This window comes from Eublepharis macularius, chromosome 1 (assembly GCF_028583425.1).
Source record: "Eublepharis macularius isolate TG4126 chromosome 1, MPM_Emac_v1.0, whole genome shotgun sequence".
In the NCBI taxonomy this organism is placed as follows: Eukaryota; Metazoa; Chordata; class Lepidosauria; order Squamata; family Eublepharidae; genus Eublepharis; species Eublepharis macularius.
The window spans coordinates 227,691,143-227,708,067 of NC_072790.1; the positions used below are offsets into that span (position 1 = coordinate 227,691,143).

At 49.9% G+C, this 16,925-nt stretch overlaps 1 protein-coding gene across 3 annotated transcripts in view; it reads left to right on the forward strand.

The window, feature by feature from the left end:
- The window catches only part of NRXN2 (neurexin 2), a 309,122-nt gene that overhangs the window by 218,325 nt on the left and 73,872 nt on the right, over nucleotides 1-16,925 (forward strand). For all 3 annotated transcript variants that reach the window (XM_054990706.1, XM_054990724.1, XM_054990715.1), the window contains one exon: nucleotides 1,734-1,915. In XM_054990706.1, coding sequence (XP_054846681.1) covers nucleotides 1,734-1,915 — 182 coding nt within the window. The remainder of the gene's footprint in view (nucleotides 1-1,733; nucleotides 1,916-16,925) is intronic.

The window sequence follows — 16,925 nt, forward strand, 5'->3', positions numbered from 1 at the left end:
TCTGTTTCTGAAGATGATATGAACATTCAGATGAAGTGTGAATGAAGACTTAAAATAAAAAGATACGTAATTGTCCTGCCAGATGTGAACTTGCTGGGGTGGGAGCATAAAAATGGCTGACTGTAAAGCAAGAATAACCCGTAATGCAGACTTCAGTGCTAAGGTGGACTGGAATAGATGACGGTCAGCCAAACAAGACTGTGCTTGCCACAAGGCTCCAGACTTCTGTCCCTGCAAGAAGGCACTCCTTACATGCCCAGCAGACCCGTTCTATTTCCTGCCTATTGCCATTTGAAGGGGCCCAACAAGTTTGTTACTAAAACTAGAGAAGAATAGTTAAAGGATGCAAGGAAGAAAATGGTGCCAGCTTCCAGATTATACTGGCTTGCTCAGCTAATGGTGCCTCTCAGCATAGCCGTTCACAAGGTTCTGGAGCTACCAAGGCCTCGCTTTGAATGGCGTAGTGCTAGCTTGGAGCTCATGATATTTCTAAGAGAACCCAATGAGGCTACGTTAAGTGGCACAGAAACCTTTTAATTAGATAAGGCCGCTCAATCCACCACCGCCACCCCACACACAAGGATTTGCAATGACAGCATTTGCTTCTCCTTAAGAACAACACACTCACTCGCCAGCCACTTCGCCAGGCCAGATACCCCAAACTGGACTGTTGATGGTTTTCAGAGCTGGCTGGCCAACCCCTAGTGAGCTGGGTCGAATCCCTGGGCAATTAGTTGTGCATTGACAATGGTATGCCTGATCCAGGTGCAGGAGTTCACCCCGTCCTTCCCTGGGGGGGGGGGTGCAGCAGGAATTCCAAAGCAGGGAAAGGCATCAGCCTGTATGAGAAGGATTGAGTGGACCATGCCTGGGAGAGCAAATGCAATGATAGAGCGATTGTATGCACGGAGGCAGGTATGTGATCTGTGGTCTGGCTGCGCCGATCTATGTTTCTGTAACCTTACAGTTAGGCTGTTGTAATGTGCTCCATGTGGGACTTCCCTCGAAGACCATCCAGAAGCTACAGTTGGCACACAATAGGGTAGCTTGCCTGTTGGTTAGAGCACACACGTGAAAGCATATCACCCTCATTATGGAACAGCTACAGTGGCTACCACTGCGTTTCTACATCCAATGCAAGGTAACGGTTTTGGCCTTGAAAGCCATACCCAGTCTGGGGCCAGCTCAATTGATGGTGACCTTCTCTCCCTTTACGTGCCTGTTCGCTCCCTCAGATCTTTATAGGGCTGCCCGCCAGGTTGCTCTCTCCCTTTGCACTAGCCGATCAGCCACAGTGCTAGCCTGCTGTTTTGGGGTGGCAGCTTCAGTGTTTCGGCACACCCTCCCCTGGTAGTTACACTGTTTGCTTTCCATATGAAATGTTCAGATTGTTCTCTTTAGGTGGGCATTTGGCAGATAACTTAGAAGGAGGGTACTACTTTGAGGGAAGGTTGCGTAGCTGTTCCTTCTCATTCGTCTGTTTTTTCGGCAGGCTTCTTTGCTTGCTGCCTGGGAATCAGAATTTGTTGTAAGTCACTGCGGTGGGTTGGAAAAGCAGCCTATAAATATTTTAATTTTGAAAAATGACAGGTGCCCGCCGGGCCAAATGAAACGGCGCCCAGAGCTTCCAAGTCTCAGCTGGCAGAGAAACTTGAGGAAGAACTGACCCTGGGAATGACTCTGTTTCTAACCGTTCTGTTTCTCTCTCTCTCTCTCTTTTTCCATGTTTACAGCTGGCACGACGTACATTTTCGGGAAGGGCGGGGCACTGATCACATATACGTGGCCTCCCAATGACCGCCCCAGCACACGGGCCGACCGGCTGGCCGTGGGCTTCAGCACGCATCAGAAGAACGCCATTTTGGTGCGGGTGGACAGCGCCTCAGGGCTCGGTGACTACTTACAGCTGCACATAGTAAGGAGGGGGGCTGGATCATGGGGGGGGGCTCAGGTGGAAGGCAGGGTTGGGAGGGTGAATGTCATGTGCTGGACTTCCAAACTGAATCTGGGTCCAAGGACAACCACCAGTGTTAGGTGAGGGCCCTGCCAATAGGTCAGTAGATTCGAATGGCGCACACACCCCTCTGCAAGTCTTTGCCAGACCAGTTCCTGGCTCTTTATGTGCCTCTCTGCCCTGCAGCTTTCTTCCCTAGCCGGTTCTGTTGGGAAAGGCTTTCTTAGCTCATGTGGGCTGGTTTGCAGAATACCTTCTTGGGCAACACAGCAGGGAGTGGCGTTTTGAGACAGCAGTTGCCTGCTTCTGGAGTCTGAAAATCCTACTGCTGTTCCTATCTGTTCCTGGGAGAGGAGACTTGGTGGGGAGTCTTGGACCACTTCTGCAGAACTGGATTCATTTGCCCTTTAGAGGCTGGGGCAGAAGATGTCCCTTGACATCTCCCTTGTGGGTTTGGAGAGCAATTTTTTGAGCCTTGGAGTTTCAGCTGCTCGATTGGAGTCCCACATCTGGAATTTGTGGGGAGACTTCTTCTGCCAACTGCACAATGCAGTAGGATCTGGTGCCTTCAATGTTACAAACAGACCCAACGCACCTGTGCATTTACACACACCTGCACATTCACAAGGCTCAAACCTTTCGTCTTCTGCTGGCGGGATGGTATGCACTGCCCAAGTGCCATATTAATCACTGTAGTAGAGGCTTGTGTTGGGAAAATATTCCTGGAGCTTAATTTTTGAAAGGGAGGCACTGAAGTGGAAACTCAACCCGGAGTTTTTAGGTGTGGGAGCTTGCAGTGATTTCTAATGGGTTGGGGGAAGGCATTATGCGCATGCTTAGAGGTGCCCCACTTATTTTTCAATCTATGTGTCTTAGGTTGGACTATTGACATTCCAAATGAGATGAGTTTCCACACTTAGCATCAGGTTCCATAAAGAATCATCCCATGCCAATCTGCATGTGCTCAGAGGCCCTCTTGGCTTCTGACATTTAGGCACAACCCACTTGTGATGCTGACTGGAATTCCAGATGTATAATTTGGTCCTTAGAAAGCAGCCACGGCCGGAAGTGGGGATCCAGACCAGGGGTCCTCATGCTAGAGAGAGAATTTTTTTTAATGATTTCACCACCTTTCCCCAATCCAAACCATACTTTCCCCCTTGGCAGCTGTTTTTTAAGCTTAGTCATAGGACTTCCCTTTTTTGATAAGGGTGAGTTTCCAGGCTATTGAATAATCTCAAGCTGCCCTCACACAGCCAGGGTCTCCAGACATGTTTGAGCATTCACAGCTGTGGTGCTGGTGGTGATGGGGTTGATTTGTTTTTAAAGGGAACTATGGACTATGGGGAGGCTGCTTGGACAACCACGCAGCCTACAAGAGACCACTGGCCGATTGCAGGCAGGATCCTGCACTTTCTGTCTGCTTGTCTTGGTTTCCAAGTTGGACAAACTGATTCATTCTTCGTCCTGTGCAAGCCCAGCATCTTGCACCGGCCGCAGGCGCCTAGTCCATCTCTGTGTCGTTCCTATTAATATTTATGCATTAATGGTTGTGCATGATATTGGAAGAGGAGGAGGAAGGGCTTGTTGCTTAATGAAATACTCATTGCCTAGAGGGGGGAACAGGAGGCAGGAGGCTAATCTCTCTTGTGCGTGTGCCTCTTGCTGTGGTCAGGCACCCCGAATGGCTGAGCGCATAGTCTTCTTTCTCTCTCTCTGGACCATCATGGCCTGTCAGGCTTGATTGGGTTTTTCTGTCTTTTGATGCATCTGCCAGCATGTATTCGCCTGCATGGGGCGACTTAATTTCTCTCTGTTAAGAAGACATGCCCAGATGAAATCTCCCCAGGGGCAGAATTTTGCATAGACTCTAGATTTGGGAGATGCCAAGCTGGGGTCCCAAGAGGAAGCAGTTGAAGATGCGGGAAGGTGCCTCTGGCTCACAGACCTTCACTCCAAGCACTGCATGCTACAGTCCACTTCCTCTTCGCTTTTTCAAGGCGAGAATGGCTTGTCTTTAGTGTCAAGGGGGCAGGGTAGATTGCTGAGGGCACAGACCCCTTTTCTAAGTTTCCCTCTTTTTTTGAAGAAAGGGAAATTGCTTCATTTGCATTTCTGCAGCTGCATTGCTAAAATCAAACAGGTTTTGCACCAAGAAAAGCAGGTGCTTTTCTATAACCTACAGAAATTATAGACATTAAGCAATTTTGGATAATTAATTCTGCTTCTGCCTGTCATGTGGAAGGCTCAGGCAGTAAAGCCCCTTCCTCGAATCTGTGGCCTGTTGGAAATTTTACTAGCACACAGGATGCCACTAGTTCATTGTCTGCTCTCTTCTTGCCTATTATTGCTGCCAGGAGAGAGAGGAACTTGGTTTTTTTTTAAAAAACCTGGTTCGTTTTCTCAGGGTGCTTAATCTATCCCAGATTCTTTCCTTGCACAGAGTGTCAAAATACTTGCAGATTTGTCTATCACCCTAATTCTTTCGTTACTCATTTATGATTACTCACAAGGAATCAAAGTTTCCCCCCAAAGCTTCCGAATTTGTTTTGTGTTTGAGCAGAGCCATCAGCCTGGGGCATTATTTCTTCCCATTTTGCAGGTGGTAGAAACTGAGGCTGGCCCCTTGATCTCCATGATCAAGCAGAGATTTGAAGCCCATGCCTCTTGGGTGCTACCCAGGACCACCTTCTCCATTCTAGAAACTCAGATCTTTTCCAAAAAGAGGAACTACCCTAAGTTTGGAGAGGGAGGCAAGGGGGACTGATAGCCTGGGTTTCCGTGCTAGCTTCTGGGGTGGGAGGGGACTGCTTCTTATTTTTGTGTGTCAGGCAGCTTCAGTTTGGTTCCATTATTGTTTATCACCAGAGGCCATTGCAGTATGAGCAGGCGAGAAGGACTTGCCAAAGAGGCTACCCAAGTCAGAGTTTGATCCTGTCCATCGGGTAGCATGGCAGAAGGGGGAAGTGGTATATACTAGGACTTTGTCTTCTTTACTGCACCTTCAGCACGAGCGTTTCTCCCGTTCCAGCCAAGGAAAGGATGGTGGGGCAGCGCAGAAGTTTGCTTCATCTTGGCACTCTCACAAGGACACCCTTGTCTCTCTGACTGCCCTGTGGCATGTGCCAAGCGAAGGTGCCGCTACTAATGCTGCGTGGCAGGAGAGCAGGCATGCTGGCTGGGGGAGTGCCCGGCGTGTCAAGCAGGCCCCCGGGGTGCCTGCGCTCCACTCTAGTGCCTTCATCTCACATCCTTCTCTTCATCATGGCCCCGCTAGGCTAATGCCAGCCGACAGCATAACCTACTCACGCAGATGTGGCGGTGTCTTTTCCTTGGGCCAAGGTTCCCTGAGTGTGCCCAGTGAGGGAACTGGGCACCAAGAAGACGGGGGTTCTGCCTTGGGAGGGGATGGTTTGTCGCTTAAAGCAAGGGGAGATTTGGGAGGGAAGACGCCTTCTTAGGTCCTCTGGCAGGGGAGTTGCTCCCTGTCGGAGCCCTGATCCCTCCCTGCAGCCTTGGGCAAAAGATTTGAGGTCAGCATTGTTTGTATCAAAGGTCCCCGTGTTCACTGGTTAGTTATAATTTGATTGAGGCAGTTTCCCCTACGAAGGTCTAGGTGTGTTCTGTGGCAAAAGCAGGGCCTAGATAGGGGCTACCATTTAACTGCCAAAGGAAGAGCACGCTTCACCTGTTTCTGGGCAAAAGGGAGTCGGGCTCCCTTTGTCTGTTGTGCACTTGTGACCTTGGGTGGGGGTGCGAAGGCAGGCAGACTGAGCCTTCTTGAGATGTGCAAGAATTGCACACTCTTCTTCTCTTTTGCTGCCCCCCTGCCAGCTCATATCATGTCCCGGCCCCTATCTCTCTAACCCTTCATGGAGGCGGGCAGGGAAAAGTCAACCTGCATTGGCCAGTCAAAGTGTCACAGGCAGGGTCTGCTCTATAGATGAAAGATGGGACAGTCCAATGGTAAAAGGGGACATGTGTGTGTAAGAGAGAGAGAGAGAGAGAGAATCTGGTTCCTCAAGGAATCTCTTTCAGAAATGTGTCTCACACAACCTTCCTTGTGAGGATGGTTCTGTGCCCCCCCCCGCCCGCTGCAACATATTCAAGGAGGTGTCATTATTATTTTCTTAAATTCAGACTGTCCACTGTCTTACTGTCCAGCATGTTGTCTCCAAGAGGTCTTGGGGCAGCTCCTGTGAAGGAGATGTTCAACACCAGTCATGTTCCCAGGATTGGATATTTATATCTATATACCCTCTATTCATAGCAGCATTTCACGACCATGGTTTATAAATACTGCTAGGCCTCTCTCTATTTGAGTGTCTAACCTCTTTTTCTTTTTGAGCCCCCAGTAGTGCTCTGGTGTAGCTCCAGTTCATTCCAGTAGGACTTGTGTGGGAGAAATTCTGGCTGGAACATGCTCCATCAGTCATATTCTGCCCCCCTTTGGCTCTTGGGGGGCAGAATGTGGCATTCCACCCATGGACTGCCATATTGTGAGATCACCCACACCATTCCCTGGCCACTGCGCAGCCACCATCACCTAGGGTCTTGAGGATGGGTCTTTTGGGTCAGAGGAGGTGGCTTCCAGACCAACGTGACTCCCATTATCTGCTCTCGGGCACAAATGTCAAGGCCTCTTCCGTGCATAGGCAGCATTTGGGCTCGCCCCAGGCAGGTGAAAAGGAAAGCATTTACTCTCCTGCGTTCTCTTCCTTTCCTCCTTCCTGGTGGCTGCTCACAGCTGCCACTGCAGACAAAGCCCCTCTCTGCTGGAGCCCTCGGAGTCTAGGAGATGTGCTTTAGCTGTGACACTTGCACAATGGCTCCTGCCAGCACACCCCTGTGCAGCTTTGCTTAGGAGACAGCAAGCGCAGCTGATTGGCAGGGGACACTGGGCCCTCTTGTGTGTGTTTCATGCTGTGTGCGCGCGCACGCATGTGCCTGTCTGTGCGATCAGCTGGCATTTCTCCCTGTCCAGCACATGGCCTGTGTGATGTGCAGCATTTTGCAAGCTCTTGCTTTGTTCTGCACACAAAGAGCGCTGATGTGCAGCCCTTGTTTTGCATAGAACACAATGGCTCAGGGCACCTACTCAGGGCCACTTAGTGGGGATTATTTACTCTCGAACACCCTGTAACCATCCAGCCATTTTTGCAGGGCACCTGCTTTCTTTCAGACCCTCCCAGTGTCTGGGAGTCTAATCCTGGCTACCAGGGGAGAACAAAGGAGAGGTCTTGTGCACAAGGTGTGTTAGTGTCCCTGCGGCACTGTTGTGCTGATGAATGGGGCTAATCCGTCTCACCCAAAATGTGTGTGTGTGTGTACATGGATTTTTTCCCCTGTGAATTTACAATTTTTTCTCCTTGCAGAACCACAGGGCTGGGCTTAACTTTAACCCTGAGCCCCTTCAGTTGAAACACACCACAGTCTGTACTCCCACCCACCCCCACCACCACATACACACAACTGGGTTCATAGCTTGGAAACTGTGGGGGCCAATCAGGCTAGGGCTCTCTCACCTCTCCTTGAGAAAATTCACTTCATTGGGTGCCCCCCTTTAGGCAAAAAGCATCGTCTCTGTAGGCAACTTTTGGCAAAAGACCTCCCCCCCCCCTGCACACAGCAAGAAACCCTGTGGGTACTGAGGAACCCTGCTGGGAAGAGGTCAAGAACTAGCCCTTTGGCGGCCGGTGATCATTGTTATTATGGCTGTCATTTCCGTAGGCAGAGCTCCTGAGGAGATTCCACAGCAATTGCTCGAGCCTCCGTCAGCCCAACCACAGGCTATTGAACTTCAGGCTAAAGTATAAAACCATTACACTTTCTCCTGATGCAATAGGGGTAGTAGGAAAGAGCAAGAGTCCAGTAGCACCTATAAGACTTAACAAAATTTGTGGTAGGGTATGAGCTTTTACGAGTCACAGCTCACTTCTTCAGATACCGCTAGAATGTGAGTCCATCGGTCTTTATATCTTGATGGGTGGAGTGATTTCAGATGCCGTATGACAATAGCAGGTAAATGATAACAGCCAGTAAATGACAATAGCAGGTATGATTGGATAGGGTGGGGTATGCAGAGGCAGGGTGTGTGGAGAAATCAGCATTGGGAATGAAACAGGAAGCCTAGGTCTTGATTCCGTCCAGGTGGACGCATTGTCTTGAGCTTCATTATCAGTTGCAATTCAGCAGTAGGGGTAGAGAGAGCTCATGAAGACTGGAAATAGTGGGGGGCGGGGAGACTTAGAACATGCACAGAGCGACTTTTAATGACAATTTTTCTTGTGCTTTTGGAGCCAGCCCCAACATTTAGAAGCCAGACTCCATTTTTCCTAATTTAATGGCCAAATTTTCTTAATTATTGCTACCACAAAACTAAAGCCTAGCCTCTTCATAGTTTCTAGTCATTTTTTACAAAGCAATGGCAAAACTGTTATAGTATATAAATAAATACAGGGATTACCATGTTTTATTTATACACTATTTCCTTGTAATATATCTACATCCCTGACCTGGACAGCCCAAGGTAGCCGAATCTCATCAGATCTCATGAAGCTAAGCAGGGTTGGCCCTGATTAGTACTTGGTGGATTGGAGACTACCGAGGAAGTTCAGAGCCTCTGTGCATAGGCAGGCAACGGCAAACCATCTCCGTTCATCTCTTACCATAAAAACCCTACTGGGTCGCCATAAGTTGGCTGTGACTGGATGGCACTGTCCACCACCAACCCTGATTGTCCTCACCACAACAAAATGCTAATCTCTAATCCTAGCCTAACTTCTTTCCAGTTTCTCTTCATTCCATTAAAAAGCTCCATTTAATTGAATAAAGAAAGTAAGTGGTTAAGAAATGAATCCATCCACTATAGTTGAATGGAGTATAGTTTATATATAAACAAGCAATGACAAGAACTTCATGTATTTATTTTTCTGTGGCATCCAACAAAACATGCTGTTGCAAAATGGATTAAGCATTGGATTCGATCCAGACAGAGTTTTTCCACTCAATCTTGGCAAATTCCCCTCCTTGTTACAGCCCCCATCTCACATGGCTTCTGTTCATGCCGGTCTTATGATCCCAAATGTAGCCTTTTTAGTAGTCAAAGAAGACCTCTTTCTTCCCTTTTCACTGGTGGGATCCAACCTTTTTAACTTCCACTGCAAACTGCCGAGAAACACTACAATAAAATCCCTGCTGAAAACAGTCGGCATCACAGGTGATCAGGATTTGTCCAACCCTAAATTGCTGCACTGATAAACCCCCTTTCTTCTATCCCAGAAATCCAAGGTATGGGCCTTCCCAGGAGGTCCCCCATTGCAGCCCCTGACCAGATCGTTTCTGCTTAGCCTCGGCAGGGTACCTGCAATCAAGTGCCCTTCGACCATTCCATGGGATCAGAGGGTAGGGTTGGGGGGGGACAGGAAGAGCTCCAGAAGCTTTCAGTGTTAAGCAGTGTGCGGTGAATGAGGCAGGGGTCCCATGCATGGACCATAACCAGCAGGAGGGGCTGCTTCTTGGACCACCAGCCAGCTCATGCATGTAGGTAAAAGCCCAAAAGTGCCTGGATTGTGTTACTGCTGAAGATCCCATTCCCTGCCCGTATTTATTTACTTAAATATAAACCCTCTTTTCTCCCAAACAAAATAGCACTAGTGGGAGAGTCCTTGAGTCATTTTGGGGAGAAGGGGTGGGCTCCAAGTATCATTAATAAGTAAACAGCTGGTGTGCCCTATCAGGCACTACAGGGCTTCCCCGCTCCACTTGTTTTTGCTTCATTTATATCCTGCCTTTCTGCCCAGTGGGAACCCAAAGTGGCTTACATCATTCTCCTCTCCTTCACTTGCCCCCTCACAACAACCCTATGAGGTAGGTTAGGTTGAGAGTTTGTGTCTGGCCCAAGGTCACCCAGTGGGTTTCTGTGGCAGAGCAGGGAATCAAACTTGGCTGTCACTTGAGAGACCACCTTCTCCATACCATGATAGGGCAGGAGTGTGGGAAGGGTTGTTCACCTCTGCAGTTGTACTCATGCAAATACGCTTCTGTCCAAGTCTGAGCCTAAGGGTTTTTTTCTCTTTTTTTTCTGAGAAATCCATCTTTTGTGGGGTGGATTTCATAAGCCTTGAGCTCAACTGGTCTGGGCTGAAATCAGTATACTTCAATATACACCTGTCTACGCAAAGCAGCCATACAACATCATTCTCCACTCCTCTGTTTTATCTTCACAACAACTGCCCTGTGAGGTAGGTTAAGCAAAGAGAGAGAGAGGGAGAGTGACTGGCCCAAGTTCTCCCAGCGAGATTCCATGGCAGAGAGGGGATTCAAACCTGGGTCTCCCAGATCCTTGGGTCTCCCAGATCCTGGGATTCCATGGCAGAGTGGGGATTCGAACCTGGATCTCCCAGATCCTTGTCTGACATCCTAACCACTACATCACTGGCTCTTGATGTGTCTCTGTGTGTGTGTTATTTATGTTATTTACAGTCCCCCTTCCTTACTGACACGGCGGATTACGCAGTGTAAGTCAATGCAGCCAACAGAAAGGGGCATCCAATAAGCAAGGATCAGGATTATTGGAGTCAGTTCAGCTTCTTGGGGTTTCAGCCACCTGGAGCTACTGTGCTGTGCCTACGTGTACAAAGACATTTATTCAGGGCATGTGTGTAGTCACAACATATGGGACATTACATAGGATTGGAAAGTTCCCAAGTTGCCCTAGTCTTCTCCAACCATTTGGCATGAATGTTGTCAGGGTCATTTGCGGGGGGGGGGATCTCATTCCTTTGAAAAGGGAGCACTCCCATCCCCAGGCAACTAAATGGATATGCAGGCTGGGAGAATTTGGGAAGGACAGGAGGCAGAGAAGACAGAGAGAGAGAGAAGAGCCTACCTCTGCAATGCGATTGTTCCCCCCACCCGCAGCCATCACCCCACAACCCTGCCCCCTCATCCCCCACTGCTTTCCTTTCCCTGCAAGTAATGGCCTTGCAGAGTGGAGGCAGGATCGATGCTGCGCTCAGCCACAGGAGAGCCATTCTTGCTCCAGAAAGGAGGGGGGGGGAGTTGTTGTTGGAGGAGGAGGCTAATATATCACACCCACACAATAAACTGCCTTCCTTCTAAAAAGAGAAGCGCCGGATCGAGTCGCTCCCTCTTCAGTGTCTTGGATGTCGTCTTTCCAGATTGGGCCCTAGATTGTAACACTAATATCTAGTGGTCGGTGACTCTTGAGGAGCCCTTTTCTTTTTCGATCATGCCAGTGACAAAAAAGCATGCCTGCCAGAGGGGGGACCGTGCCTGCTCCCAAGCCCTTTCTCTGCATGCCAGGGATCTCCAGGGTCTGCCTGTGCCCAGCTGCAAAACAGCTGCCCCCACTTTCACATCTCCCCCCCCCCAAACACCTTCCTTTACCAACTGCCTCTCGTGTAGCCAGGCAGGTTCCTAGCCAGCGGGGGAGCTCAGGCGTGTCCAAGCGCTTCTCAGGCCGGCCTTGCATGCCAGGGAGATGGATGGAGGTCACCAAGGGGAAGGAGAACAGTACATCGCCAGAGCAGAATGGCGGCAACATCCACAGGCCCTTGTCACGGGCAGAGCTGGGCTGTTTATCACACCTGCTGACGGGCCACCAGTGGTGGCAGTGCTCCTGCGCTCGGCACGGTGTCATGTGCAGCAGCTGGGGAGGATGCCAGCAGCACCGAGTTTTGCCAGGCACATGTGGGGGCTGCTTCTGAAACAGCTTTTTAAAAATGATGGGGACTCCTGCCATAGGCATGACATCTACACTTACAAGGAGACTGGCAACTATGTATATCAAGAGCACATTCACTACCCCCCGATGCTTTTGATATGCATGGTTGCCATGTTTCCTAAACAGGCAATGCATGCACTTTACATGTGCTTGTAGTTTCAGTATGCACAAACTGGAATCCCTGAAAAATCCAGGAGTCAGTTCATGTGGAATGAAGCTGTGTGTGTGTGTGTGCGCGCATGCACAAAGTACATGTATTGTCCTTGTCCAGACAACATAGAGACAGCATGCATCAGGAGCATCATGTGTGCTCCTGATATATGCGTTTGCCGTGCTCCCTGTCCGTGATGATGTAACATCTGAAAAGGTCTTTTCTCTGACTTATAAAGTCATGGTTCATGATCACTACTGGACTTTAAGAAAGAGGTTGCCCAGGTGGAATGGGTTGAGAGGAAGGTGGGGAAGATGGCCAGGGTTCTGGGAAGCAGATCCTATGGGGAAAGGTTGAAGAAATGTGTAGGTTTAACATGGAGGTCTGAGAGCACCTTCGGGATGTGAGTGTATTCCTGAATAGCTGTCACATGGAACAGGGCAAAGGCGTCTCTGTTGATGCTTGGGAGGGCAAGGCTAAGGTGAATGGGCTTTAGTTTTCAGTGGTGGAATTGATTATCTAGGGCTGATGAGTGGGTGGACTTGTCCTCACCGGAGTTTATCAGTGGGAAATGCTCTGGCTTTGGATAATCCTGCACTGAACAGGGGTTTGGACTAAAAGATCCACAAAGCCCCTTCCAACTGTGTCTGTCTGCATTGAAGGTCTTGCTCATTCCTGTACAGCTAAGTGCTGGACTTACAGTCTGCCTGGATCTCTGAAAAGATGGGTGTACCCAAATTTGACCCAATGCTGACATAGCACTTAACCGCGGTTAGCAGTTAAGCACCCCAGGGAGACTGTGGCTAAGGTCTGCTGATGAAGGCCATGTTTAGGGAATCACTGTGGAGGTCTTCTCATCTCTTGCAAACAAAAATGGTTGGAGAGGGAGGAAAACAGCCTTGAGCACGGCTTGCTCTTCGCAGGCATAGCACCGTTTAAGCATAATTAAATGCAAGCGGGTTTGCATACCCTCTTCAAAGCATAATTTCACATTCTGGCTTTGACCTGTGTTTATATATATTTTTAAATTCCTTTTCTATCCAACCTTTTGTCAAAGAACTCCAGGCAGGGTACCTTGGAGTCCCCATCAGGTCTGTTATCTAGGCACTGACCGGACCCCAAACCTGGTCAGATTTGGCACCACTGAACTGTACCCTAGTTTGGGCATCCTGATTTAACACTTAATCATGTCTGCAGGCCTGTTTTCCTGCTAGAACACGGTGGAACGGCATTCCAGGACCTCTCAAAAGAAATCACATATGTAGTGGCTCCACCTCCCCGATCCCCAGACAGAGATCAGTGTCCGGGGTTGAGCACCTCAAGCACCCTGGACTTGCCCCAGCCCCCTTACCTGAAAGCTGATAGGACGCCAGCAGCAGGCACAGGAAGCCCCTGGGAGGGGGTGCAGCTCCAGCCAGCAGAAAGGGAAGGGAAAAAGGAGCCAGAGGGAGAGACCAGCCAGGGGCACGCCACCAAACCCCACCCCAAAGGGCAACAGGAACCCACACCTGTTGCACAAAGGGCAACAGGAACCCAACAAGGGGGTAGAGGTACTGGAAGCCCCTGCCCAAGGGGAGAAAGAGGCAACCCAGCCACAAGAAGGTGGAACAGCTCCCAAGCCCCAGAAAATCAGAAGGAGCAGGTGGAAGCCAGCCAGCCCCACCCTCCAGTGGGAGACTAAAGAGCCCTGACAGGGGAAGTAAGGACAGCCAGGAGGGGGCCAGAGCAGAGAGAGAAAGCATAAGAAATAGGGACAGCCAGATAGCTACCTTATCGGCAGGACAGCAGAAGCAGCACAGGGTCATGCCCCCAAGCTGCAAACAGGGAGGAAGGGAGAAATAGAGACCAGCTGAGGCTGTTGAAGCTCAGAACAGAGGAAGCTTGGCAGCCAGCCAAGAAAGTACAGCTGTAGCTGTTCAACGCAGCCAAATTAGCTACCCCAGCTGCAACTGCTTGAGGCAGCCCAGACCAGTGCTGGAAGGCAAAAGAGGGGTGTGGCCTGGCAGGTGGAGCCTGGGATAAAGGGCAGGATATAAGGGAAGTCCACCCACAGAGTGTGGTGGGTTGTGTAGGAGTGATGAGATATGAGAGCGTGTGGGGGAGGTGAGGAGGAAAGTTGACGGAGGAGAGTAAGAGTGGTGAGGAGGAGGTTAGGTTGAGCAGGCCAGTGAGTGGACTGAGTGGGAGCCAGGGTGAAGTATACTGCCCCTCCTTCCACAGAGCAGGGTCCTGCAGTTTCCTTAGCACCCCCCTGAAGTTGGAGCCAGGCACGCTGGCATCCTGCCCAGTGGCGTCCACAGCGAGCCCTGACAATCAGTTCCCCTGGTGGGAATGGCTATTTTGGAAGAGGGATTCTATTTTGGGATGCTTTTGCTGGATCCCAGTAAGCCTGTGGGTGGGGGAACACACATGGTAGGAGGGTGGGGGAATGGTGTGCTGGCCCATGCCAAACGCCTCCCCCCTTCCGCTCCATCAGGGAGGCGGTTTGGGATGCCTGCCTCCAGCAAAGGCTTCCCCCACCCCCAAGCTGATCCCCCCGCCCTGGGTGCAGGAGTGGACTCAACTGGGCCCATTAGGGCACCCTTGGCCTTTGCCTCCTCTTTGTGGGGGAGAAGATAAGCTGAGCCACGGGCTACGCAGTCATCTGCTCTGTGATCCTTCCAGGCAATGCTTGGCAGTGCTGTGGGCTCCCCTGCCTTGCAGCTGCCTGAGACAGCACGGAGTAACACACCACACCTCATCTGGGCGGTGTGCATCCTCCTGGGGGTGAAGCAGCAGGCTGCGGCTTGTCCGGGTGGCACACTTGTTTACTCAGCCCCCAAGGCACTGGGCCATGGCCCAGCTGTGCTGCGCAATTGGCACCCCCCAATTGTGATTGGGCCCAAATCACAGGAGCACTCTTGGGGGCAGCCACACTCTGCGTAATGACATCACTTCCCAGAAGTGATGTCATTGTGTGGTCCCAGGAGCACACGTGTGTGGTGCCAGGGGCGCCGCCTCCTGCCTGGAGTTGCCCCTGGAGGTGGCAACCCACACTACACCACTGCGTTCCACCACCTCTATTCCTAGGAAAAAAAGCCCTGCAGGTCTGTATAGCACATCTGGTGCAGGAAGAGGATTCTATCTGTGCTCAAAAGCCCATTTTTATCACTTCCTATTTGAGGTTTTAGTCCTAAAACAAACTAAATTCCAATGGTGAGCTTTGTCCTAGTCTGAACTGAACCCCCTTTTAAGGAGTTAGAAAAGATAGATGGCCTCATTAAAGACGGTCAAAATATCACACTTTTTCAGGTAATGGTTTCAGTGTGAGGAAATTGAATAATCCAGCTGTCCTGCAAGCAAAGCTCCAGTCCCGTTGGCGGTTACCTGGGTGCAAGACCAGTGGGGTTTATTCCTGACTAAACATGCATAGATATAACCCTCGTCTGGTCACATCAGATGAGACCCTGGGAATGTTGCTGCCGGAGTTCCCCGCATGGCTGCTGCTGCTGCTTCTTTTTTAATCAACTATTGGGCACATGGCAGCATGGTCTGGAATGGTGGGAGATGTGGCTTGTTAACTCCCGCACCACCACTTTCCTGATAATCCAGGACAGCTGCTGTATGCCCCGCTGGGGCAAAGATATGAGTACCTGTATATATTCACACAGCAGGACAAATTTTATTTATTTACTTTCTTTATATGTTGCCTTCTATCTTCCATTTTATCTTCACTACAACCTTGTGAGATAGGTAGAAGATGTGATTGGCTCAAGGTCACCCAGCAAGCTTGCTTGACAGAATAGGGACTCAAACCTGGGTCTCCCAGATTCTACTCTGACACTCCAACCACTACACCAGCAGCAAGCCTAGGCTATTTCAGGTCGGGAGAATGGTGTGAGGAGAGTTCTCCCCTCTCCTCCTGACTCAGGTCAGGATCCCCATCCAATCCACCTCTGCATGCCTGATGATTGGATTTTGAAACATTTCTGTGAGTTCTGGTCCCCATCTTCCCAGTATATTATCTGAATTGCTCCTGCATTAGGCAGATTCCCTGTTTTGCTCTCACTGTAGCCAAGGCATTTGCAGCGGCAACAGAACGCTTCCTCAGAGCAATTTCCTATTCTTTCCCCTTACACCCACCGTTCCCCCCTTTCCCTCACCTTAGGCAGGACCTTTGCTATATCTTTTGTCGGTACTTCTTATATTGTTGTAGCTACTTCTTATATTGCTGTAGCGTTTGAACACTATCACAATATACGCACTACCAATAATTTAAAAACAAACATGGCAAAAAGCCCTCTGGCAGTGGGAGGAAATGGCACCAGTTTGCACCTTCCCCTCCAAACTATTGCTGTGATCTTGTAAGAAAGACCGTCGTTCTAAGACAGGTTTGGGAAAATGCAGAGCAGAGGCAGGGAAAATCTCCTTCCCAAAGAAAATTGCCTGTATGGCTGTGGGAGGGTGTCTTTGTTAGATCCCAACACCGAGTATGTGAGTATCTTCTTCTTTGCTGCCTCTTCAGATGCCACACGCAAGGGCGGCAGGCACAGATTAAGCCACGCACAGCTCTGCTTCCCACGGCAACTTAGTTACGAGGGCCTTAGAAGTTTAAAAAAGCACAAATTGATGCTTCCACTAGACAAAATTGCTCCACTTTGTAAATTAATTTTTGACTCTGCTGCCTGTTTGCCTTTGCAAACCTCCAGCTATTCATTGATGTGCCTGCGACGTAATGAAGTAATTGTGGCATTAGGAATTAATAACTGGCAACTGAGTGACATCTTCCTTTTGTTGCTAGCAGGGGAGGGGTGTGGGTTAGGCAAGCGTTTGGGGGCCTTTATTTTCAGAGTGAGTCTTCTCCATGCCTCATTCCCAGTACCTTTTTAATCATCCATTTTAGTACAGTTGCTGGGAACGTCTCTTGTCTGGGCCTAGGAGGCCTAGATCCCAAGAACTCGAGTAAGAGAACCCAGGCGTCCTGGTTCCTATGCCCTCCCCTGCCCCTGCTTTCCCAAATCAAGCTCCCTTTTCTTTCCTTTTCATCATCACCCTCTTTTCACAATTGAGCTTGATTGCACCTGGGGGGTCAT